Below are 26,900 nucleotides of genomic sequence, written 5' to 3'. Positions count from 1 at the left end.
AAAGGTAAAGCACTCTCCATCCAGTTAAGGTAATAATAGGTGTAAGAGACCCTAAAGCATTATTGTAAGACACAAAGAAATGCTGCTCCACTGTTGAGCCTTTTAAAATCTAAGTGATGAATTGCTGTAGCATTTGCAACAGTGTCTTAGAATTTTAAACCTTCCTAAAAGGCATTAGAGTTCACTTAATTCTAACATCCAAAAGCAAACCTAAAATTCATGGCAACCATATTTTTGGGGGTAAATGTGTATCAAAAGGATAGACCAATGACAAATTGAGGTGGTGCATTCATCATAGTAGACAGGAAACTCAAATTCTTCAGTGTAGAAACTGTAGCTGTATGTTTGGTCGTTTGGGCAAAATTCAGTGTCTATGTTTGGCATAAACTTATAGTTGGCTGCTCCTATTGAACACAAGACTGATCCTCAAATGCAAACAAACACTTTAGAGAAAACCTCATCTCTCTAATACATATAAATGTTGCCCAGTCATGCTGTCCCCATTTGAAAAAAACTAAAACAAAAAATTAAAAAAAAATCTTCAAACATAACTAATTTACTACTATACCACATCCTGGATTTTCTGTTGTTTGATAACTATGATTTACACGCATGTGGAACTAGGCAGAAACTTAACTGGCACTTAATACAGGAAGTACAAACTTGTGCAAAAGAGGCGTATACAATACTCTGGTTTCTTACATAACCATATGTCGTCTTATTTAAAATGCTACTGACATTAAATATGAGAATATGCTGGAAAAGTAATGTCTCAATTTTTTTTAATGTGAGAACTCTTACAGTATTTTAAATGAAGCAAACATTATTAATACTCCAAACCTTTAGCCTTCATGTCTACATAATTACTTCTCAACATACTTACCCTGGCGGCAAATGCAGTTCTTCCAATGAGAGACCAGTTTGTTGATACCATAACTGCAGAATGCTTAACTTCATTGATGGAGCTACAATGTCAGCTCTACTTGCACTGCTTCATCAGTATCAAAGTGGAATTCTTGAAGGTGTTCGTTAAGTTCTGGAAGCAGATGAAAATTGGGTGGGGCCAAGTCAGGACTGTATGGATAGTGAACGATGACAGTGAGGCCATTGTGTTGGCTATTTTAGCAGCAGAGGGTTGAAACTTGTGTCAGTGAAGCAGAAGAATCAGCCGAGCAATATGCATGACATGCAGTACCTCAGCCAGTATTGAGAACAGAATAAAAAATGTAGAAACAGTACTTTTCAGCTCGTCCTCATAATTTAAGGTAAATTTGAAACAATTATTGCTTGACCAATGCTTCTGCTCTGTTTCTGAATTTCTGGAATGTCTTAACAAGTAAATCTCTTCTATCAGTGTCATTTTATACTATAATTTACTTTGATTGTGTTGATCATGTAGTCTCATTTAATAATTATAGCTGTTGTATGTACCAGCAATGTAGTATGTCAATTTATATTATTGTGTGCTTTGATTGTGCTGATCATGTAGTAACAATGACCTTGGTAATCATAAATTTATTATATTTATCCTGTATCTTATACCATGTGTACAAACAGTGTAGTAAAAATGATTTCATGGACCAAATAAATAAATAAATTGATAAATAGTCCTACTATAACCAATTAGGATAATTACGATTTCAAGGAGGGTGATGAGACATTCTGCTAAAAAAATGCTAAAATTTTTCTGTCAAAATTACTTACAGCAGATTGTTGAGAACTCTACTAAAGATGGAAATATATTAGATCTAACGGCATTAAATAGACATGATCTCTTCAACATTGTCCAGATTGAAACTGTTAACAGTGAGCATGAGTCAGTTTTGAACCAATGAATACTGAAGTACAAAGGGCAGCTGAAACAATTTACATGTTTAATAAACAAAATAAACAGGAAGCAGCGTCATATCTCAAAAACAACTGAAAAGTGTAGCACTAGAAAGGAGCATACAGAGGAACTGTGGCTGATGCTTAGGAGGATAGTTGATCAAGAACTGAATACATGTGTACCTAGTTGAACAGTTGGGAGGTAATACATTTTCTGTAAAGAAACCTCTACAGAGACATTGACTACAGAACTGTTGAGGCTTTCGTGACCACTTTTTGTGTATTGCCTGTTGGCTTCAGTCTTGGGTTCTTTAGCCAACGTTTAACGATTTTCCTGACATTTTGCCATCATAAGTGGCTGCCATTGTCAAAGGTTCACTTCCATTACTGCTGACAGCCTGCATTATAGATCTAAAGCAAAACACAGGGCTATACACAGACATCAAAAAGAGATGTTGAATGAAATGTGTTTGGATGTTCAAAAGGGCAATGTTGTGATCTTCAACCGAACTGAATCTTACAGAAAGATCTCTCAAAAAATTCACCTAGTGGGGTGGCACAGTAACGAGACACCGAATTCATATTTGGGAGGATGTGGTTCAAACCTGAGTCTGGCTATTCAAACTTAGGTTTTCTGTGATTTTCGTAAATTGCCAGGCAAATACCAGGATGATCCCTTTGAAATGGCACATCTTATTTCCTAGCTATGCTTAAAACATTCTGAGCCATGTGCTTTGTCTCTAATGACCTTGATGTTACTCGGATGTTAAATATTAATCTCCCTTCCTTCCATACAAAATAAATAAAAATAATAATAAAAAAAATCTAGTCAAATAAAATACAAAGGCTGTCAGTGAAATCACAGTGCTTTCAAACGTTCCTTTGCAAAGAACAGGGATCCAGGAATATAGGTTTAGTTTAATTTTCATACCATTGAATAGATGAGTGGTGTAGATATTAGTGTCAGTACTATTCAGAAACTGATCAAGGCTCCAGGGCCTAATGGAATACCTATCATATTCTACACAGAGTTTGCATCTGAGTTAGCCTCTCTCTTAACTTTGATTCACTGTAGATCTCGCAAACAAAAGACTGGGATTAAGAGGACTATTCAATACTAGCTGTTGGCTTTACCCATTGAAGTAATGTTAATGGCTCCTGTGGCATCACTTTTTGGTGTGTATTTCAACATATTGGTAATTAGTTGGTGAAGCCAATAAATTTGAAGGCAAACAATCTGCCACTGATATGGAGTAATAGTCATGGGAGACTTACTGGACTGGATGAGAAGACTCATCTCTTCTGGCAAGTCTTTCCTGACACGGGGTTCTGGGTGGCTTTTCTGAACTCTACCCCTTTTTGTAAACTTCCCCAGTCCTTTCCCTTCACCCCTCTTTCTTCCCCTTCAACTTTTCTGTCAGGAGAAGGAGCTACTGGCTCTGAAAGCTTGGAAAAGTTAACCTTTTAGTGCGTGTGTTCTCCTGCTGCTGCTTGGTGAGTAGATTTTGTACCTCTCTTCTTGAGGCACATTTCAGTCCCTCTGGAAAATCTCTTGAGTTAGTGATACATTACATATTCCACATAAGATAGGGCTTATTATATAGGAACAAATCTTTGGTACTTACCATCAAATCCAGGTGCACTTTTATTTTTCAGAGAATGTGTAATTTTCTTAATTTCAAACATTGGAAAATCCAGGATGGATATGAGGAGTAGCAACCTCCTTACTTTCACTGTGAGAAGCTGGTGATACATTCCTGTGACTGAATTTTAAGAGTGTGGCTTTTGAACATACTGCTGTGATTTTTCTCTTGAACAGTTTGTGCCTATATTTTGTACTACATTTAAGAAATGGTTATTAAACACATTTGCCATGTGTACCTCATCATTTATTGTCCGTCCATTTAATTCAGTAGTGATGTCATCCAGTTCTCTGACTGGTTGTTCTGTTTCTTGTTTCACTACATTCGATGTAGTATTTAGTATGTTGTTGGAATTGCTGATTTCTGACGTAATGTGCATGTTCTTTTTTTTTAATAGCTTTCCTTAGTAATTTTGAGTAATTTCTATAGTGTGCAGCTACTACAGGATCTCTATTTGTTCTTCCCAACAGGTACAGTTCCCTTTTTCTTTAGCTCGATACTTTAATCCCTCTAGTAATCCATGGTTTTTTACATGGCTGTTTAATCCATCCATCACATGCCTAGCTGATACACCTGCCACCTCTCCCTCTGCGTTCCTAGCCAGCAAACCACCTGCCTCCAAGTAACTAGCTCCCCCCCCAACCCCAACCCCACTTCGAATCTCCCACCTCTCTGTCCCTGCAACCACCCCACTAGACACAACCCGTACCCTACCCAGTCCAAATGCAGAACTGCAATAAAGGCATTGTGCATCCAACCGGTACAGAGTGTGTGTGTGTGTGTGTGTGTGTGTGTGTGTGTGTGTGTGTGTGTGTGTGTGTGTGTCAACTTGAGAAATAATTAATTCCGAAAGGTGACAAGTTATCTTTCTCTGATGATGAGTCAATGGTTCTGCTTTTTGGTGAGCAGTTTCACAACACTGCACAAGTCTGTTACAAATACATCATTTACTTTTAAAGCTATGTGCTCATCACCACCACCAGCATCTCTGGTTACACCATTGACTTCTTTACTGTATCCTGTATATGCTGTCCAGTCACATTAATGTGACCACCTGTCAAAAGCGCGAATAACCATCATTTGCGAGACATGCATAAAGAGAGTTACTGCGGTTCTGTAAGGTACTGACAGGGATGTGGAGTCATGCTGACTCCAGTGCTGTGACTGGCTGCACGGGTTTCTCGATTGAAGATCTGTGGCACAAACATCCCGATTGAGGTGGTCCCACAGATCCTGAATTGGATTTAAATCCAGGGCATTTGATGGCCAGGTGAGAACAGTGAACTCATTGTGATGTTCTGTGAACCACACATATACACTGAATTGTGTGATACATTACATTGTCCCGGTGGTAGGTACCACCGTGCCAAGGAAGCACAAACAGCATGTAGGGGTGGACATGGTCCCCAGGGATCGATGCATACTTGTGTTGATCCATTGTGCCTTCAGAATGACAAACTCACCTAGGGAATCCAATGAAAACATTCCCAAGGCCATAATGCTCCCTCATCTGACTTGGACCTTTCCAACAATTGTTGCAGGGCTGTACAGGCAAATGGTCATCTGTCCAAAGGAGCATAAAATGTGATTCATATGAAAAGACCTCCTTTTGTGACTCGGGGGACTTCTGGTTGCGCAATTTTTTAAATTTCAGCCTCTGTTGCTGATGAACTGCAGTTAGCGTGGGTACATGAACCAGGTGCCTGCTGTGGAGGCCCATACACACAACGTTCACTAAATGGTTATTGAGAAGATGCTGTTGGTAGCTCCTTTATACATCTGGGTGGTCAGATGTTCACAAGTTTTGTGTCTATTCACCCACACATCCTCGGAGCCATTTTCACCCGTGTCATCTGTGGCCCGTGGTGCACCAAAGTCGCTTAACCATGGCGGCACATCAGTAGTTTAGAGACTTAACCATTTCAAAGATGCTTCCATGTTTGACCCAAAAGCCAATGATCATGCCCTTTTGGACATAAGATATCAGATAAATTGCTCCATTTCCACATTACAACAGTGACTGTACAGTTTTTCACATCCCCTGTCCCCCTCCCCCAACATGCTTTATGTACCATATACCGTCCATTGCTAGTGCTGCCGTTGGTGATATATGAGTGGTTATTGCATGTTAAGGCCAAACACAGACAGTGGTGACGTTAATATGACTGGACTGTGTATTTAGACAGAATACAACCTCAAAAATACTGAGACATACAGATGTGTAATGATCAGCACACGGAAGTGTGTGTGCTTATGAAGTAGTACTGAAAGTAGTTCCCTATCAATTGTAACAATTTGTTGATGCCCACTGGGAAATTTTGACTTGTTTATGAAAAATATGGTGTGCATACTATACTGTATGTTGGACAGCAGCAAACGGTTAGTAATGTGTGGTGATTTAATAATGCAGATTTTCTAAGGGTCTCCAGGGTCACAGTTCTTCTAACAAGCATGGGAAACCCGTAATTCTCAGGAAATTACATTTTACCTCGAAAAATCATTGAAATCTCAAGAATTTCATAAAATATCAGAGTATTCTGTGTCTTTAACCTAGCATTGTAACTGAATTTCATTGAGTTTTATAAACCACAAATTTTAAAATACTTAATATCACAAAATGCATTAATTATATCAATATTATTCTCTATAAACTATCAGTTTTTAAAACTGCAATTAAACTACTGCTTATGGCTGGTATACAGCTTAGCCGAGAGGAAAGAAAAATCATTATTGTGGTATGCTGTATGCTGCCTCCCTCACCCCTGCTCACTATTAATTTATCAGGAGCTTCTTTACACCATATTTCTCCTCTGGAATTCTCAGGGAAGTTTATTTCTGAGTTTAAGTAGCCACTCTGTAGTCTGATCTGGAAGCCTTATTTGGATCCTAGTATTTGTTCTCAATAATTAATGTTCCAACATGGACAGATAAAAGAAAATAGGACCCTAATTGATAATGTTTTCATTGATGAAGCTCAAAGCAAGAAATAGCTATATACTCAGTGAATAATGCTCTCGTGATCGTGATGCACAGGTAGTTATAAATAAGATAATGCCTTAAAGCATTGATACCCCTCAGTTGAAACTGGTTAGAATAATTAATGACTACAGAATTAATGTTTTTAAGAATAATTAACATTGATGTGCAGGAGGATTTTGGAACATATATCGTGTTCAAAAATTATGAATTATCTCAATGAGACTGAGCGAGGTGGTGCAGTGGTTAGCATGCTGGACTCACATTCTAGATGACAATGGTTCAAACTTATGCCCACCCATCCTGATTTAGGTTTTCTGCAATTTCCCTAAATCACTTCAGGCAAATGCTGGCCCTCCTCCCCTCCCCCCCCCCCCCCCCCCCCAAACCAATCAACCTACCTCAGAGAGAACAACCTATTGACACAAAGTCAACGCTGATTTAGAAAACATCGTTCTTGTGAAACACAACTAGCTCTTTACTCATATGAAGTATTGTGTGCTATTGACAAGGAATTTCAAACTGATTCCACATTTATAGATTTCCAGAAGACTCTTTCCACTCTACCTTGCAAGCAGCTGGTAATTAAATTGCATGCTTATGGAATATCATCTGAGTTATGTGACTGTATTCATGATTTCCTGTCAGAGAGTCACAGTTTGTAGTAATCAATGGGAAGTCATGCAGTAAAACAGAAGGCTCTGAATAACCAGACATCACCCATTGGTATTTTATGTGATCTCTCAAAGGTCTTTGATTGTGTAAATTGTGGAGTTCTTTTAGATAAGCTAAATAATTATGGTTTGAGTGGGGCAGTGCACAAACGGTTTAATTCATACTTAACTGGAAGAATGCAGAAAGTTGAAATAAGTGGTTCATGAAATGTGAAAACAACAGCTGATTCCTCAAACTGGGGCGCTATCAAGTACGGGGTCCCACAGGGTTCTGTCTTAGGTCCTTCACTGTTCTTGATATACATTAATGACTTACCATTCCACATTGATGAAGATGCAAAGTTAGTTATTTTTGCTGATGATACAAGTATAGTAATAACATCCAAAAACCAAGAACTAAGTGATGTAATTGTAAATGATGTTTTTCACAAAATTATTAAGTGGTTCTCAGGAAACGGACTCTCTTTAAATTTTGATAAAACACAGTATATACAGTTCCGTACAGTAAATGGCACAACTCCAGTAATAAATATAGAATTTGAACAGAAGTCTGTAGCTAAGGTAGAATTTTCAAAATTTTTAGGTGTGTCCATTGATGAGAGGTTAAACTGGAAGCAACACATTGATGATCTGCTGAAACGTCTGAGTTCAGCTATGTATGCTATTAGGGTTATTGCAAATTTTGGTGATAAGAATCTCAGTAAATTAGCTTACTATGCCTACTTTCATTCACTGCTTTCGTATGGCATCATATTCTGGGGTAATTCATCATTGAGTAGAAAAGTATTCATTGCTCAAAAACGTGTAATCAGAATAATTGCTGGAGCCCACCCACGGTCATCCTGCAGACATCTATTTAAGGATCTAAGGACCCTCACAGTAACCTCACAGTATATATATTCACTTATGAAATTTGTTGTTAATAATCCAACCCAGTTCAAAAGTAATAGCAGTGTGCATAGCTATAACACCAGGAGAAAGGATGATCTTCACTATGCAGGGTTAAATCGTGACTTTGGCACAGAAAGGGGTAAATTATGCTGCCACAAAAGTCTTTGGTCACCTACCAAACAGCATCAAAAGCCTGACAGATAGCCAACTAACATTTAAAAATAAATTAAAAGAATTTCTAGATGACAGCTCCTTCTACTCATTGACTGAAATTTTAGATATAAATTAAGGGGGGGGGGGGGGGGGGGGGGAACAACTTAAACATTAGTGTCATGCAATATTTTGTGTAATGTAATATCTTGTACAGACATCTTTTATTAACCTGACACATTCCACATCATTAGGAAGTGTTGTATTCATGATCTATGAAACAAGTATTAATCTAATCTAATCTAATCTAAGTGATTTCTGCCATCCCCCAAGATAGTTTTACAGGCCCTCTGCTGTTCCTTATCTATATAAATGATTAGGAGACAATCTAAGTGGCTGTCTTAGGTTGTTTGCAGGGTATGCTGTTGTTTATTGTCTAGTGAATCATCAGAAGATCAAAACAAATTGCAAAACAGATTCAGAAAAGTTACCTGTATGGTGTGAAAATTGGCAGTTGACCCTAAATAATGAAAAATGTGAGGTCATTTACACAAGTGCTAAAGGGAAACAATGAAACATCAGTTGCACAAGAAATATGTTAAATCTAAAGGCCATAAATCCAACTAAATACTTAGGAATTATGATTACGAAGAACTTTAAATTGGAAAGAACACACAGAAAATGTTGTGGGGAAGGCGAACCAAAGACTGTGTTTTATTGGTGGAACACTTAGAACATGCAATAGATCTACTAAAGAGACAGCCTACACTACTCTTGTCTATCCTTCTTTGGAGTATTGCTTTGCAGAATGGGATCCTTATGAAGAGCAGCACATTTTGTTGTATCGAGGAATAGGGAAAAGAGTGTCACTGACATAATACAGGATTTGGGATGGACATCATTAAAACAAGGGTGTTTTTCATTGTGGCAGAATCTTCTCGCAAAATTTCGGTCAAAAACTTTTCCCTCTGAATGTGAAAATATTTTGTTTTTGGTGACCTACATAGGATGAAACGAACATCATAATGAAATATGGGAACAAGAGCTTACACGGAAAGATATAGGTGTTCATTTTTTCCGTGCACTGTTCGAGATTGGAAAAATGGAGATTTATTGTGAAAGTGGTTTGATGAAACCTCTGCCAGGCACTTAAGTGTGATTTGCAGAGTATCCATTTAGATGTAGAAGAAAAGTTTACAGGAAATGAACCAGCATGAAATTTATAATCAATCAAATGTTAAGATAAAATGTAATCTAGTCCATGAGAAATCATTGTTTGAGAATAGCTGACCGTATAAGCTAATCAGAAACAACATGAAACAAGCGAGGGGGAAAAAAGAAAAAAAAAAAGACATGGATAATTGGAGGGATTAAAGTCTGGTCACTAGAGGTATGCAAGTATCATGTGGAAGGAATGGAATAATGTACAATGTGCAACAGAATTAAAGGATCACTTTTTCAAAACTCTGTAATTGTCTTCCATTGTGATGCATAATTCTGAAATTTGGCTCAAAGGTGCCTACAATCTCCCTCTGTTATGGTTCAAAAGTGTCACCCTGTGCCGTCACTGGGCTTGATGACACTTCAAGCAGCAAGATGTCTACACGTGCAAAAGAAAAGCCGAAAGCTCTGAAGTGAAGTGAAAAGTAATGATATCCCAGTGGCACCAAATTTCACCACAATTCTGCCCAGTGCTGCTATCAACATGTCTGATGATGGGAACGTTGCCAAGCCGGCCAGTGCGGCCGAATGGTTCTAGGTGCTTCAGCCTGGAACCGCGCGACCGCAACAGTTGCAGGTTTGAATCCTGCTCAGGTATGGATGTGTGTGATGTCCTTAGATTAGTTAGGGTTAAGTAGTTCTAAGTTCTATGGGACTGATGACCTCAGATGTTAAGTCCCATAGTGCTCAGAGCCATTTGAACATTGTCACACTCTATCTTAGCCACATTTAACCTCTTCTTTTAATGCCGCTATGATGGAGATCAGAACTGTGATTCCCAGCATCGAAATAATGCAGTTTTCTTATGCGTGGCTGAGGAAAACGTTTCAGACACACAACCACTTGGAATCAACATGAAATGGCATTGGAGAGTGGCATAACGTGAGTCACTGAAACCATCCATTTCCTTGGGAAGTTTCTCACACGTTTTGCTGTGGAAAACAACTGTTTTCAATGTGGTGAGAAACAGGAAGACAATCTTGACAATCTTTGATACTGCGGACATCTCACTGACACTTCAACCCTCCTCTGAGGACAGCATTGGTTAGCAATCCTATTGAATGTGATCTCACCTCTTTGGACTGCACTACAACAATAACAATAATTTTTCTCTGGTGTGTAGACGTAGAATGGTAAGGGACTATTCAAAACCATGCAATGAAATTTGAGCATGATTTGAAGCAGCAAGGGGTCTTATGCTTTTTCGGTGGTCCTGTTTCACGGCCTCCTATGGCGTGATCATGGAGGGGTCTGACATTGACACATGTGTGAATAAAACAGAAAAGGATCCCGCTAAGATCCCCAGTTCAGCAATAACATCAGTGGCACCTTTTCCATTTATTGGAATTTTAAAAATGTGCCATTACAGAGGAACCCTTCAAAGAGTGCTAGGTGCCTCCCTGTAGGCAACCATTTGATGCAGTTCTGGTGCCAGTTGCTTTCAAGAAACATGCGCATTATGTCATAAGTTGGAATTTCCAAAAACAATCTTACGGCTATAGGGAATGTAGTGAAATGAGACAGGATAACAGGCCAAAAAACAGGATAACATTATTTTTGTAGTAAATGGAGTGGCTATAAATAAATGACCAGTCACAAGTAGTTGACATGTTCAGTAATTATTTCCTAAATGTATTGAAAATATTGGAACAGACAATTTAAGAGGAAAAATCACAGAATTGTTGAAAAATTTTCATAAAATTTGGTTTTATGAATGTATCACCTACTTCTCACTTTGAAATAAAGAGAATTATGTATTCTCTCAAAAATAAAATCTTATCTGGATTTGATGGTGTTTCCAACATAGTTCAAAGGTTTGCTCCCATATAACAAGTCCTGTATCATCTGAAATATGGAATGGATCACTAACTGAAGGAATTTTTCGAGATGGTTTGAAATATGCTGTAGTTAAACTCCTCTCTAAGAAAGATGTTAAGAGAGATGTCAATAGCTATCAGCCTGTTTCAGTACTGACATCATTTTCAGACATTTTTGAGGTGGTGATGGATTATAGAATAGTATTCCAACTGAACTGTAATAATATCCCCAGTAAATCACAGTTTGGATTTCACAAGAGAGTGCCAGTTACTTGTTCATTCAACAAATTTTACAAGCATTAAATAATGAAATCACAGTAGTTGATAATTTCTAGAACCTGTCTAAGACATTTGTTTGAGTGAATCACAATATTCTCATAGGTAAACTGAGCTTTTATGTAATTGACGGTATAGCCAACCAATGAATGTCATATATCACCAAAAAATGCAGAAAGTTGTGATCACATACTGAGTTCTCCAAGGCTCTATCTTAGGTCTTCCATTGTTTCTCATGCTGGTAAACCATCTTCCATCTAATAAACAAGAAGTAATATTAGTTATGTTTGTGGGTGACACTAATATAGTAATCAATACAAGCAGCAACAGAAGAAATGGTAAAAATAGTTTTCTATGAATGTTCTCATTCTCAATTTCAAAAAGACATTTCATGTTTAATTCTGTACCAGAAAATAATTAATTGGGTCAAAACCTCAAAATTATTAGGTGTCGATATAGATGAGAATTTAAACTGGAAAAAGCAAGTTTTGGAACAACTTAAACAACTTAGTTCAGCCACATTTGCATTTAGAGTCGTTGTAGATCTTTGGGAAAGACAAATTTGTAAGTTAACATATTTTGCATATTTTCATTCAGTAATGCCATATGGAATAATGCCCTGGGGTGACTCACTTGTAGAAAGAAATTCTTCATTGCTCAGTAATACACTGTAAGAATAATATGTTGTGCTCACTATTCATTATGTAATCATATGTTTAAGGACTTGGGCATTTTGACTAGTGCTTGAGTGCAAGTTTATTCTGTCACAAAGTTGTAAATGATATACTGCATTTCAGAAGGAACACTAATGTATATCATTACAATAGCAGAAGAAAAAATGGTACTCATTGCTCCACATAACAGTTGTATTTTTAGCACTAAAAGGAATGTTGAAGGCTGCAACCAAAATATTTTTTATTACTTACCCAGAGATATAAAATGTCTGATAAATTGCAGAGTAAATTTTGAAAAGAAGCTAAAAAGTTTCTTTGAGAACTCCTGTTCTGTAGAAGGATTTCTGTTACTGTACTGCGTAAAAGGTGTTGGGCAGGAATTACTAACTCACATAAGTATATTAAAAAAAATTAGGGAACAGTATTTTTTATAAATGGCCAGCATGTAGCCATATTTACAAATTAATTGATATCTGTGATATGGATGTAAAATGACATGTTCCATATCATTATGATTTATCATGCAAATGGAACTTGAATCTAACTAAATAATTCTCTCTAAATTGGTGCTTGATTTGGCTATCTTTTTCTTGTAAATAAATGTGCTTCGGTGTCTATGTTGCTTTCTTCAGTGTTGTGCTGTGTGCCTTGTAAAGAGCTGCACTATGAACTTCAGAGCTCTTTTCTGACTGACTGATGTAGTTTCCTTTCTATCCTAGAAGACATCTTCATTTCCTGAGTAATCCTTGGAGGTTTTGTTTGTAGACTTTGTTTAATCAAATTTACTCTGTGAGAAAATAGTTTTCAAATAAAATGAAGATTTTTTTCTTTCGTATCATGAGCACTATATACATCAACCTAGCTTATCTCTTTGGATACATGACTAAACTACTCAATTTTTGGCTTATTAACTCTCCATTCAAACTTGGATTTAGTAGCGTTGTATCCCGATAAGCATTTAACATAAGTTGCATGTCATGGTCTGAGAGCTCATTGTCTGTTGGTTTTCTAACATGGTAGATCTGTCTATAAATATATTATTAGTGAATGTGTTTGAGCAGTTATCTACCCTAGATGGAAAGTTTGCAATAGGAAATAATTGAGTGGCATTTGTTAGTCTAATGTCTGCATCTGTTTATCAGAAGCTAAGCTGTTGCTAGTGACAGTCAGTACAGTAACTGAACCATTGTGTAATTTAACACCAAGTCAACTATGTAAGATGCCACAAAGCAGTGGTGTTTATGCATATATCCATGATTAATGACTTCTTGTAGATAGATTTTGTGTGCTTGTTGGCCTCTGTAAGTTATTGCTTCATTGTGCAACATTTTGTTGTTTATAAAGTGTCAAACTACAGGCAACAAACAAAAAATTTTATCACATGCTGTAAAATTCAAACTGACTGAAAAACACAATTGATAGGAAACTTAGGCCATGACCTAAAATTTAATATGGGGAAAAAAGTTTAAAATACCATAAGTAATAAAAACCAAATCAAATATGATTGTTTAAAAGAAGCAAGAAAAGTAAACAACAACAATGAAGTTTTATGTAGTTTGTTGTTAAATGATCAAATTAATGTAACATTAATGGTGGGTTGACTATTTCAGAGCTAATGACTCAGTTGTTAAACCTCTTTATGAGAAAGGTGACAAGGAAGACTTAAATAATTGTCATCCTGTTTCCGTTCTCTAAAATATTTGAAAAAATAATGTACTCGAGTAGTCTCACATTTAAGTAGAAGGGTGCATCGTACTGTGGATTCCAGAAGGGTTGCTCAACTGAGAAGCTATTTATACATTCACTCATCAAATATTACAAGCTTTAAGTAATAAAATATTGCCTTCTGTGATCATTTCAAGGTGTTCACCTTGCAAAAAAGGTACTTTCATAGATTCAATGGCTTTACACACAAACGATATGAATCACACTTAACAAACAGAATTCAAAAAAGTTGTGTTGAATAATTCAGACACTGTTGAAAGGAGAGGAAATTTTAGTGACTGCAGAGAAATCATGGAGTGAGGCCCATGAGGTTCAGTTTTGGGTCCAATTGTGCTATTTATGTAAATGAATGACATTCCATTTAACATTCATTAAGCGGAATTTGCACTTTTTGCAGTTGATACTAATGTTATAGTAAATCCCATTAGAGAGAAAGCAACAGAAGAGATTGTTAATGATGCTTTCCAAAAAATTATTAAGTAGTTCTCTAAAAATGAGCTCTACCTAAATTTTGAGATGACACACTATATTCATTGCTGTGCAATAATGAGAGAGATATCAATAATTGATGTAGCACCTGAACAGGAGTCAGTAATTATGGTAGAAGGCTCCACATTTTTGTATGTACTTATTGATGAAAACTTGAACAGAAAGAAGCTCAAATAATTAAATTAAGCTGCTTTTGCTCTTTGTCTAATTGCTTAACCGGGAAACAATGATATCAACCTCCTGACATATTTTGCATATTTCCATTCAATAATATCTTATGGAATAATTTTCTGTGGTAACTTATTACTTACAAAAAATATTGATTGCAAAAGAGTGAGTAGTGAGATAATATTTGTTGTTCATCTGTGGTCATCAAGTAGGCACCTCTTCAAGGAGTTGGGCATTTTAACTGCTCCATGACAGTATACATATTTCCTAATTAAAGTTGTCATAAATAAACTATCACAATTTCAGAAAAATAATTATGTCCATACTTGCAACACTAGAGGGAAAAAGACCTTTATTGTAATATTTATTAAAGGTGTCAGTGGCTCAGAAAGAAGTTCAGTATACAGCAAGATAACTTATGATCATTTGCCCAATACCATATATTGTCTGACAGGTATCAAAGCATGTTTTAAATCTAGTGTAAAGTCATTTATCTTGGACTATTCTTTGTAGTCCATGGATGATTTTTTATTTAAAAACTTGTAGCCTGTTAGAAAATCACTACTGAGTATTAGGACTAAAAATAATATGTTCATTTATGTTAATATTGATCATGTATACATGCACTTTAAACTGTTCATTCCACATCATTTCGATAAAAGAATAGTTGGAATGATTGACTGAATACTTTACTAACAAACAAACAAATGTTATAGGGGGTTCAGCAGGTAGGAAAAACAAATTAAAAGCATTTTGTGGTGGCTAGTTTCAGAGTTACACCTGCGTCACATAAAGCTTAATGATTTGTTTGGTGAATGGTAAAATGCTAATTTCAAAACTGTAGAAGATTGGAAAGAAAAAAATCAAGATGTCATTGAAAGAGCCAACTCCTATCCCCCCCCCCCCCAATTCTAACTATCTTTTTCTTCATGTGATGTAATATGGAAGTGTAAAATTGAAAGCCTGTTGTCAGAGGGAAACTTACTCTGCCCTGATTATTCAGTGATGTTCTTTACTTCAATTGAGTGTGGATGCCCCACATGAGGAAGTTGGCAAAGCTGTTGATCTCCTAAAGAAGGCAGTTGTCCTAAGTGCAAAAGAATTAAAAATGAAAACATTGGTGCCTAATGTCTGTAAATAGCTTGAAACCAAGTACCACAAAAAACACAATTTCTTAAACAAAGTTAAAGATACACGGTGACATTTGTCAGTGTTCCCACAAATTCTCCTTCCAGACAAACCTATATGATTTAATGAAATCAGTTAAATGAAAAGCTGGAGGGGGGAATTTATAAAATTTTTGTCATATTGCAATCTTCTGTTGTATGAAAATGTTGAAGTCTTGAATTTCTGTTGAAAATGAGTAGTGGTTTCTTTTAAGATTATAGATAGAATTGTAGAAATACCTGTGAAAACTATAAGCATAGTACAGTCAGTCATTATGAAGTTTATTTTTGTGCAGTTTTACTGTTAGTAAGTTCCAGAAGTGTCTAATGCAGCAAAAACATGCAAGTTTCAAATAGTGGTTGTCTTGTCACAGTGGCTACAACTAAAATGTTAGCACAGTATCAGAAATGGATTTGTTAAGAGTGTATGACACTAAGTAAAGGCTATCCTCAACAACAAAATCTGGCTGTTATCTGGTTCAGTTTCAATGCCCAGTTGCTCAGTTCTCAGACAGTAGACCCCACCTGCACCATATTCCCTCTCAAGACACTGGGGTAGATCCACTCATGTCAGCCTTCAAACATATATCCGTAAGCTCATTGCCACATTGTAGCATACTCACAGCTGTGAAGGTGCATTGGGGCAAGGAGCTGGTGATAAAGACATCTGGCATAATGAGCCTGTGAATTCCCACTGTGCTTGTGAGACTTGTTGAAACTTGAGTGCTGTTTGTCACTACTATGGCAACAAAGAAGGCATACTACAAAAGTTCACGGTAGGAATGTACATTCTATACTGGATAGAACCACGTTTAGCTGGGGTAGTTCCGGCTGGGATAGTTTCAAGCTTATGTTGTGGCCATCATTCTGAAGACGTGTGATACAGTTCTCCACATTACTCTGTGTTGAGGAAGCATCATCATCTCCAAATAACTACTACAATATGCAACCATTAGAACTTGCTTACTATATTTGCCTCTTGGTCTCTCTACAAATTTTGCCCCAATTGTATTCATTTTTTCTCATTAGCAATGCAATCTACCTGTCTAATCTTCAGCAGTTTGCTGTAGCACCAATGTTCTAAAATATCTATTCCCCTTTTGTCTGAACTGCTTCAGGTTTCATTTCCGTACAAGGCTACGCTACTCCCAAGTCCCTTCAATAAAGACTTTAACACAAAAATTTATATTCAGTGTTAACAAATTTCTCTTCTTGAGATACGCCTGTCTTGCCATTGTCAGTGTACATTTTATATCCTCTGTTACTTTCAGTGTCTTATTTCCTTATCTGATTTATTCAGTATCATTAAATTTAATTTGACTACATTCCATTACAATTGTTTTGCTTTTGTTGTTGTTCATTTTTTATCTTCCTTTCAAGTCACTGTCTATTCCAGTCAAACTGCCCTTGCAAGTCCTTGTCTACCTCTAGCAGAATTACAAAGTCTTTTGCAAACCTCAAAGTGTTTATTTCTTCTCCCTGAACTTTATTCACTTCTCTGAGCTTTTCTTTGATTTTCTTACTGCTTGCTCAGTGTACTATGTAAGTTGATAAGAGTTGTGTACAGAATTTTTAATAGCCTTTTCTCCTTGCCTTAATCTTTGAATTACAGATAAACTCTCCAGCTTTTCATTTTCTGTTGCAGGTTGGAAAGATGTCCTTATTTCTGCTGCTGTTGATTGTGCAAATGAAGACAACACACCATTGTGCCGAGAATATGAAATTATGAAATACCCAACTGTAAAGTTTTTTGGTGCTAACACTAAGGCAGGTGACATGGGTACAGAAATTGCAAAAGGAAATTCAGCAGATGAGTTAGTACATAATGCTATTAACATGCTAAAAAAGGAACAAGCTGATGGAAGAGGTTTCAATTGGCCTAACATTACACCATACAGGTAAATTTACTGTCATTACATGATTCTGTGTGATACCATTTATCTGAGTGCTCTCAATAAAACTTTGATTAGTAAAGAAAAATGTCAGTAGGCTAAAAATGTTTTGAGCTTCTACTGCACTGTAATGCGAGATGCACATTTAACATCTATAGTAGGAACAGTGTGAGATGGTGCAGGTAAGTTCAGGAAGAGCAGATTCCAAATCCCTGTCCAGAAGTCTAAATTAAGATTTCGTTTGGTTTCCCTAAATCACTAAGGGCTAATGCCAGGGCAGTTCCTTTGGAAAGGACACGATCAATCTACCTTTTCATCCTTGTCTTCTCTGTGCTTGTGCTCCATCTTTCATGACATTATCTTTGACAGAATATGAAACTCTTATCTTCCTTTCCTCTCTAAACAATGAAGTTAAGAAAGAAGAAAAATTGACAATGCTATTCCAGCAGTGGAAACTAATTTGCAGGCAAACAGAATACCAAACTGGTTACCCTTTCAGATCTTGCTCTCAAAGATGTCATTTTTTGGTAGCTAATAAAAAGAGTGATAGAATCATAAATCACCAATCCAGTTAGAAGAGCACAAGGATTTGGTGAAACAGGAACGTTTTCTGACATGCTTTGGTGTGAAAACCATGCTGGTTGAATGGTGAGCAGGTGAGCACAAAATAGAACTTCTGCTTAATAATTGGACTCAAGGTTACTACCTTGTCTGGCGTCATACTACTGAAAGTAGAGAGGAAATACCAGTAATTAGAAACTATATTGTAAGCTGCATTCCAAACAAGGCAAGAGTAAAGGTTTGGTGGAGGATGAGAGTGGGAGCAAAGTCATAAAAATAAATTTTTAATTTTTTCATTTCACCCTTTTTTGTCATTGCTAGAGTCTGTTGGTATTTTACTGCATTCTGCCATTTCGTAAAATACTGCTATTGATGATTCATTCATTCAGGAAATATGTAGTAACCATCAGAATCCAAATTTTACTATTTCATTTATGTGCTAATTTATGTAACTGATTCAGTGTAAAGGAGACTCATCGGTGTGAATTGTTTCTTTCATCATTGTCATCATTTCATTGCTGCAGCAGTTGATGTTGCAGATAAGACTTCTATAACTTTTTTTCATATGGAGCTGTTGTTCATTTAATACATTTTATTCACAATACGCCTCAGGAGGACCTGCAGGGAACTATCCTTTTCAAATGCCTGCACCTCTTATAATCTTACCCTCCCTCACATGACCAGTAGATTTTTCACTCTTCTAAATAATTGATTCGTTTCATTAGCTTTGAAAGGAGTAAGATGGATGAATGAATGAAAGGAGTAATATTTACAAATAACATTTTTTTACTTATCTTCTTATCTTGTAGTTGGTTCCATTTCATCATGTCTAGGGGTTGATTCTTGAGGCTGAATTTATTTTCCTTTTCCTTTTTTTTTTAATGACATTATAATGTCTAAGTAAGTCTGCTCTTTTAATTTTATTATGTCACATTTTTCTATATCACAATGTCTTTACAATTTTCACTTCTATAACCTCACATATTACATTGTTATTGCCAAACATAACAACAAATCGGATGATCACCCTGAAGGCATGCACACTACTCACTTATTCTGTGATACTAACAATATTCCAAAGAGTTTGCAAACTTTCTGGACAAAAGAATAATCTTTACCCAGTTATATCATTATTTTGTAAGTGAATCCAGAAATAAATTTAATAGTTAGCATCAGATTGCATAATTAATAATAGGAGTTTTAAGTATGCTAGATATTTCATAATTTCAAATATTTCTAAAAGAAAAGTTGTTTTAACTGTACATACAGAGTTAATACATATTGATTGTAATAAAGTAATTTCTTTTTATACATTTTAGCATGAAATATACCACATCATATACAAAATCATATGAAATTCTTTTAGTTAAACTGCTGAGTTAATATTAATCTAGAAAAGATTCGAAAATATTGTTGGTATCGATTACTTCTGTTGAATAAAGTTAACAAGGTGTCCCTTTACACTGTACAACCACTTCAGTTATGGGTCTCCAAATGCTGTTTTCTAATTCTAGCTGTTGTTGAGTGCTACACTTGCTCTAATTTTGCTTCCTGTTGGCAAAAATGTAGGCCCTTCTTTTCTGTTGCCTGGAGACAGTTCTTATTTTGTTTAGTAATTGTTGTTGATTTTGGTCCGTATGTTAGTGGAGGTGGTAGGCATTTTTGTAAAGCTTGAGCTTAGAAATTAGTGTTGCAAGCCAAAGTACACTAAACACTCACTAATTTGGTCCTCAGTAGTCCTGCCTCTCAGTAATCTGGCCCACATCAAGCCTTTAGTCACTCAAGCGGATGTTGGATGAAATGCTGTTTATGACATCAAAAAGGAAGGTGATGATATTCAACAGTTGTTGTTATTGTTGTTGTTGTTATTGTTATTGTGCTCTTCAGTCCAGAGACTGGTTTGATGCTGCTGTCTGTGCTACTCTATCCTGTACAAGCTTCTTCATCTCCAAGTAACTTACTGCAACCTACATCCTTCTGAATCTGCTTAGTGTATTCATCTCTTGGTCTCCCTCTATGATTTTATCCTCCACACTTCTCTCCAATACTAAACTCATGATCCCTTGATGCCTCAGAACGCGTCCTACCAACCGGTCCCTTCTTTTTGTCAAGTTGTGCCACAAACTCCTCTTCTCCCCAATTCTATTCAATACCTACCCATCGAATCTTCAGCATTCTTCTGTAGCACCACATTTCGAAAGCTTCTATTCTCTTCTTGTCCAAACTAGTTATCATCCATATTTCACTTCCGTACATGGATACACTCCCTACAAATACTTTCAGATAAGACTTACAGACACTTGAACCTATGCTCGATGTTAACAAATATCTCTTCTTCGGAAGTGCTTTCCTTGCCATAGCCAGTCTACATTTTATATCCTCTCTGCTTCAACCATCATCAGTTGTTTCGCTCCCCAAATTGCGAAACTTACCTACTGTAAGTGTCTTATTTCCTAACCTAATTCCCCCAGCATCACTTGATTTAATTCAACTGCATTCCATTATCCTCATTTTGCTTTTTTTGATATTTCTCTTATATCCTCCTTTCAAGACACTGTCCATTCCGTTCAACATCTCTTCCAGGTCCTTTGCTGTCTCTAACAGAATTACAGTGTCATCGGCGAACCTCAGAGTTTTTTTTTTTTCCCCTGGATTTTTATTCCTACTCCTACTCCATTTGTTTCTTTTGTTTGCTTTATTGCTTGCTCGATATACAGATTGAATAACATGACCCAGGCTACAACCCTGTCTTACTCCCTTCTCAACCACTGCTTCCCTTTCATGCCCCTTGATTCTGTCATCTGGTTTCTGTATAAATTGTAAAAAGCCTTTTGGTCCCTGTATTTTACCCACGCCACCTTCAGAATTTGAAAGAGAGTATCAGTCAACATTGTCAAAAGCTTTCTCTAAGTTTACAAATGCTATAAACGCAAGTTTGCCGTTCCTTAATCCATCTTCTAAGATGAGTCGTATTGCTTTTATAATCCAATATTTCCATGGAATCCAAACCGATCTTCCCTGAGGTTGGCTTCTAACAGTTTTTCTATTCGTCTGTCAACACCTGCTTTCTTTGGGATTGGATGTGTTATATTCTTCTTGAAGTGTGAGGGTATTTCACCTGTCTCATACAACTTGCTCACCAGATGGTAGAGTTTTGTCATGGTTGGCTCTCCCAAGCCTATTAGTAGTACTAATGGAATGTTGTCGACTCCCGGGGCCTTTTATTGACTTATGTGTTTCAGTGCTTTGTCAAGTTCTTCACGCAGTATCATATCTCCCATTTCATCTACATCTGTGTGCTCTTCCATTTCCATAATATTGCCCTCAAGTACTTTGCCCTTCTATAGCCCCTCTATATCCTCCTTCCACCTTTCTGCTTTTCTTTATTTGCTTAGGACTAGTTTCCCATCTGAGCTCTTGACATTCATACAGGTGGTTCTCTTTCCTCCAAAGGGTTCTCTAATTTTCCTGTAGGCAGTATCTATTTTACCCGTAGTGATATATGCCTCTACATCCTTACACTTGTCCCCTAGCCATCGCTGCTTAGCCATTTTCCACTTCTTGTCAGTCTCATTTTTGAGATGTTTGTATTTCTTTTCACGTGCTTCATTTACTGCATTTTCATATTTTCTCCTTTATTAGTTAAATTCAATATCTCTTCTGTTACCCATTGATTTTTCTAGCCCTCGTCTTTTTACCTACTTGATCCTCTGCTTCCTTCTCTATTTCATCTCTCAAAGCTACCCATTCTTCTTCTGCTATATTTTTTCCCCCTGTATTTGTCAATACTCTTTCTGGAACTCTCTACAATCTTTGGTTCTTTCAGTTTATCCAGGTACCATCTACTTGAATTCTTACTTTTTTGCAGTTTATTCAGTTTTAATCTATTGTTCGTAATGAATAAATTGTGGTAGGAGTCCACATCTGCCCCTGGAAATGTCTTACTTAACAGTTTAAAATCTGGTTCTTAAATCTATGTCTTACCATTATATAATCTATCTGAAATCTTCCAGTGTCTCCAGGCCTCTTCCACATGTACAACCTTCTTCCATGATTCTTAAACGAAGTGTTAGCTATGTTAAGTTATGGCTCTGCACAAAATTCTACCAGGCGGCTTCCTCTTTCATTCCTTACACCCAGTCTATGTTCACCTACTATTTTCCTTCTCTTCCTTACCCTATTATCGAATTCCAGTCCCCCATGACTAATAAATTTTTGTTCCCTTTTACTAAATTAATTATTTCTATTATTGCATAATACATTTCTTCAATCTCTTTATCATGTGCGGAGCTAGTTGGCATATAAAATTGTACCACTGTGGTAAGTGTGGGCTTCATGTCTATACATCAACAGTATATAGCCCAAAAGGAGAGTTAGTTGGGAAAACGGAAGGTTGTCCAATAGATAGAGAATGAGAAACTGGTTGTAGCTGTTTATATGTGGTTCATGCAACAACACAGTACAGGAATTCCAGTCAGTGACCCAATAATGAAGGAAAAAGGATTTTCGTTTAACAAAAAACTTGGTGGCAGTAACTTGTTTGCAACAAGCAAGGTTTGGCTGTCAAACTGTTAAAAAACAATATGGCACCCAGCAGCTGGCAGTCACTGAGGAAAGTCACTCAGCTAACAAAAAATATGCAGAAGTGTTTGTAAAGAATATACAGACATGATAGAAGAAGAAGATTTAACTGCTGATGCCTTGTACAATGCTGATAAAACCAGGTCTCTTTTACAAGGTGCTTCCCTCAAAAACATGAGCTGCCGAGAGTGAGATGTAAGTTATACAAACAACAGAAACAGCACATAATGTTCATGGTGAGTTATAATACAAATGGGAGTCATAAACTACCACTCATATTCTTCCTCCGAACAAGCCTTGGAAGGCCCAACGTTACGGACTGTTTGCCGTGTCATCATCAGCCTAGAGGTGTCATTGAATGTGGATATGGAGGGGCATGTGGTCAGCACATGCTCTTCCATCCATTGTCAGTTTTCGTGACTGCAGCTGCTACTCCTCAATCAGGTAGCTCCTCAATTGGCTTCACAAGGGCAGAGTGCACACCCCTTGCCAGTAGCGCTCGGGAGAACCAGGTGGTCACCAATCCAAGTGCTAACCAAACCCAAGAGTCCTTAATTTCACTGACCTAATAGTAACCAGTGCTACAATTGTGACAAGGCCATTGGAAACCTACTGGTCATAATGATTGGGAAAGCCTAACTTCCCCATTGTTTACAACACAGCGACAGAAACACACTTTCAGCGCAACATTGTGCTCAGATGATACCTTGAATGGGCAGAGAAATACTCTCACAGTGCTTCCACAAAACATTTGTACCAGTTGTGAATTCTGTTTGATCATACAGTTCTTATCCAAACATAATGAGCTGTGACAGGATACTGTCTATTCTCACATACTTTCACATAAGTAATAATTCATTAACCAAGGAAAAAGGAGAAAATTATTATCCACTTCACTTAGGAAGACTTTAACTAGGAATTGTGTGTGCCAATTTCCAGCATGCTACAAGCAAATATGCCACCTCACAAAGTCACAATACATGAAGGTAAGTGTAAATTTCATGGTCATGCAAATCTCAACCAACAATGCCACAAAAACCGAAAGAAATATACGTTGAAGAGCGAAAGAAACTGATACACCTGTCTAATATTGTGTAGGGCCCCCATGAGGACACAGAAGTGCCGCAACATGATGTGGCATTTACTCAACTAATGTCTAAGTAGTGCTGGAGGGAGCTGACATCATGAATCCTACAGGGCTGTCCATAAAACTGTAAGAGTACGAGAGGGTGGACATCGCTCCTGGCTTTCCACACAATTCTAATGTTGGTGGTAAACCCAGTATATCACAAACTTCTGTGAAGATCTTCCTGAGGGCACAGATTATTCTCGCTACTAACTGGAATATAATATTTGAAAAATTCTAACAGAGATAGGGAGGAAACAAAAATAAAGTGTAGTGTGTCCTCAGAGAGTCTGTAAGTTACTTGGAAAAAGTATGGCACAAGGAGTATAGTGAATGGAAAGCTGCTTTGGGTAAATTACTATGCTTCAGAATATGTATATTTTATAAATTACAAGTCACTGCCAAATGTTTCTGTCTGTATGTGAATGTTAATCTCAAAGACTATTGTAGAGATTTTTTTAATATATTATTACTTTTTTTTTGCTAATAGATAAACTGATTCACAAGAATGTAAGTATAATTTATAATTGTAATAATGATGTATTTACAATATATGCTCTATTATCTGTTCCACATTTAATTGACATTTGGAGTGGCATCTCATGGCAATGATAGGAGCTATAATCTGTTCAGCTACAGAGGAGGTGATATCTGGCAGTAAAACCATTAAAGTAAACAGTCGCCGCAACTCCAAAGAGTAGCGAAGCTTAATCAGAATCTGTATGTCGTATTGTATCTTCCCTACATATTCTTCTGTTGGTATGTGAAGGGGGCAGCAGCCCTTTCAGGAGTCTTCAAAGTAGTTGCAGGGGCAACGGTCTGGATGATTGACTGGTCTGGCCTTGTAACACTAACCAAAACGGCCTTGCTGTACTGGTACTGTGAATGGCTGAAAGCAAGGGGAAACTACAGCCGTAATTTTTCCCGAGGGCATGCAGCTTTACTGTATGGTTAAATGATGATGGCGTCCTCTTGGGTAAAATATTCTGGAGGTAAAATAGTCCCCCATTTGGATCTCCGGGCTGGGACTACTCAAGAGGACGTCGTTATCAGGAGAAAGAAAACTGGCATTCTACAGATTGGAGCGTGGAATGTCAGATCCCTTAATCGGGCAGGTAGGTTAGAAAATTTAAAAGGGAAATGGATAGATTAAAGTTAGATATAGTGGGAATTAGTGAAGTTCGTTGGCAGGAGGAACAAGATTTTTGGTCAGGTGAATACAGGGTTATAAATACAAAAACAAATAGGGGTAATGCAGGAGTAGGTTTAATAATTAATAAAAAAAATAGGAGTGTGGGTAAGCTACTACAAACAGCATAGTGAACGCATTATTGTGGCCAAGATAGACACGAAGCCCATGCCTACTACAGTAGTAAAAATTTATATGCCAACTGGCTCTGCAGATGATGAAGAAATTGTTGAAATATATGATGAGATAAAAGAAATTATTAAGGTAGTTAAGGGAGATGAAAATTTAATAGTCATGGGTGACTTGAATTTGAGAGTAGGAAAAGGGAGAGAAGGAAACATAGTGGGTGAATATGGAAGGGGGGAGAGAAATGAAAGAGGAAGCCGACTGGTAGAATTTTGCACAGAGCATAACGTATTGATAGCTAACACTTGGTTCAAGAATCATAAAAGAAGGTTGTATACATGGAAGAATCCTGGAGATACTAGAAGGTTTCAGATAGATTATATAATGGTGAGACAGAGATTTAAGAAACAGGTTTTAAATTGTAAGACATTTCCAGGGGCAGATGTGGACTCTGACCACAATCTATTGGTTATGAACTGTAGATTAAAACTGAACAAACTGCAAAAAGGTGGAAATTTAAGGAGATGGGACCTAGATAAACTGAAAGAACCAGAGGTTGTAGTGAGTTTCAGGGAGAGCATAAGGGAACAATTGACAGGAATGGGGGAAAGATACACTAGAAGAAGAATGGGTAGCTCTGAGGGATGAAGTAGTGAAGGCAGCAGAGGATCAAGTAAGTTAAAAGACATGAGCTAGTAGAAATCCTTGGGTGACAGAAGAAATATTGAATTTAATTGATGAAAGGAGAAAATATAAAAACACAGTAAATGAAGCAGGCAAAAAGGAATACGAACGTCTCATAAATGAGATCGACAGGAAGTGGAAAATGGCTAAGCAGGGATGTCTAGAGGACAAATGTAAGGATGTAGAGGCTTATCTCACTGGGGGTAAGGTAGATACTGCCTGAAGGAAAATTAAAGAGACCTTTGGAGAAACGAGAAGCACTTGTATTAATATGAAGAGCTCAGATGGAAACCCAGTTCTAAGCAAAGAAGGGAAAGCAGAAAGGTGGAAGGAGTATATAGAGGGTTTATGCATGGGCGATGTACTTGAGGACAATATTATGGAAATGGAAGAGGGTGTAGATGAAGATGAAATGGGAGATACGATATTGCGTGAAGAGTTTGACAGAGCACTGAAAGACCTGATTCGAAACAAGGCCCCGGGAGTAGACAACATTCCATTGGAACTACTGACGGCCTTGGGAGAGCCAGTCCTGACCAAACTCTACCATCTGGTGAGCAAGATGTATGAGACAGGCGAAATACTCTCCGACTTCAGGAATAATATAATAATTCCAATCCCAAAGAAAGCAGGTGCTGACAGGTGTGAAAATTACCGAACTATCAGTTTAATAAGTCACTGCTGCAAAATACTAACACGAATTATTTACAGACGAATGGAAAAACTGGTAGAAGCCGACCTCAGGGAAGATCAGTTTGGATTCCGCAGGCACGTGAGGCAATACTGACCCTATGACTTATCTTAGAAAATAGATTAAGGAAAGGCAAACCTACGTTCCTAGCATTTGTAGATTTAAAGAAAGCTTTTGACAATGTTGACTGGAATACTCTCTTTCAAATTCTAAAGATGGCAGGGGTAAAATGTGTGTGTGTGTGTGTGGTGGTCTTCAGTCCTGAGACTGGTTTGATGCAGCTCTCCATGCCACTCTATCCTGTGCAAGCATCTTCATCTCCCAGTACCTACTGCAACCTACATCCTTCTGAA

General features: G+C 37.2%; 1 protein-coding gene across 1 annotated transcript in view; it reads left to right on the top strand.

Moving 5' to 3' along the window:
* Positions 1-26,900, top strand: part of LOC126275338 (sulfhydryl oxidase 1-like) — a 50,705-nt gene that overhangs the window by 11,945 nt on the left and 11,860 nt on the right. The window contains exon 2 of the mRNA XM_049977188.1: positions 17,343-17,595. Within this exon, the coding sequence (XP_049833145.1) occupies positions 17,343-17,595 (253 nt within the window). The remainder of the gene's footprint in view (positions 1-17,342; positions 17,596-26,900) is intronic.

This window comes from Schistocerca gregaria, chromosome 1, assembly GCF_023897955.1.
Source record: "Schistocerca gregaria isolate iqSchGreg1 chromosome 1, iqSchGreg1.2, whole genome shotgun sequence".
NCBI lineage: Eukaryota > Metazoa > Arthropoda > Insecta > Orthoptera > Acrididae > Schistocerca > Schistocerca gregaria.
Note: the sequence above shows the minus strand (reverse complement) of the source record. Positions and strands in the feature narration are given on the sequence as shown.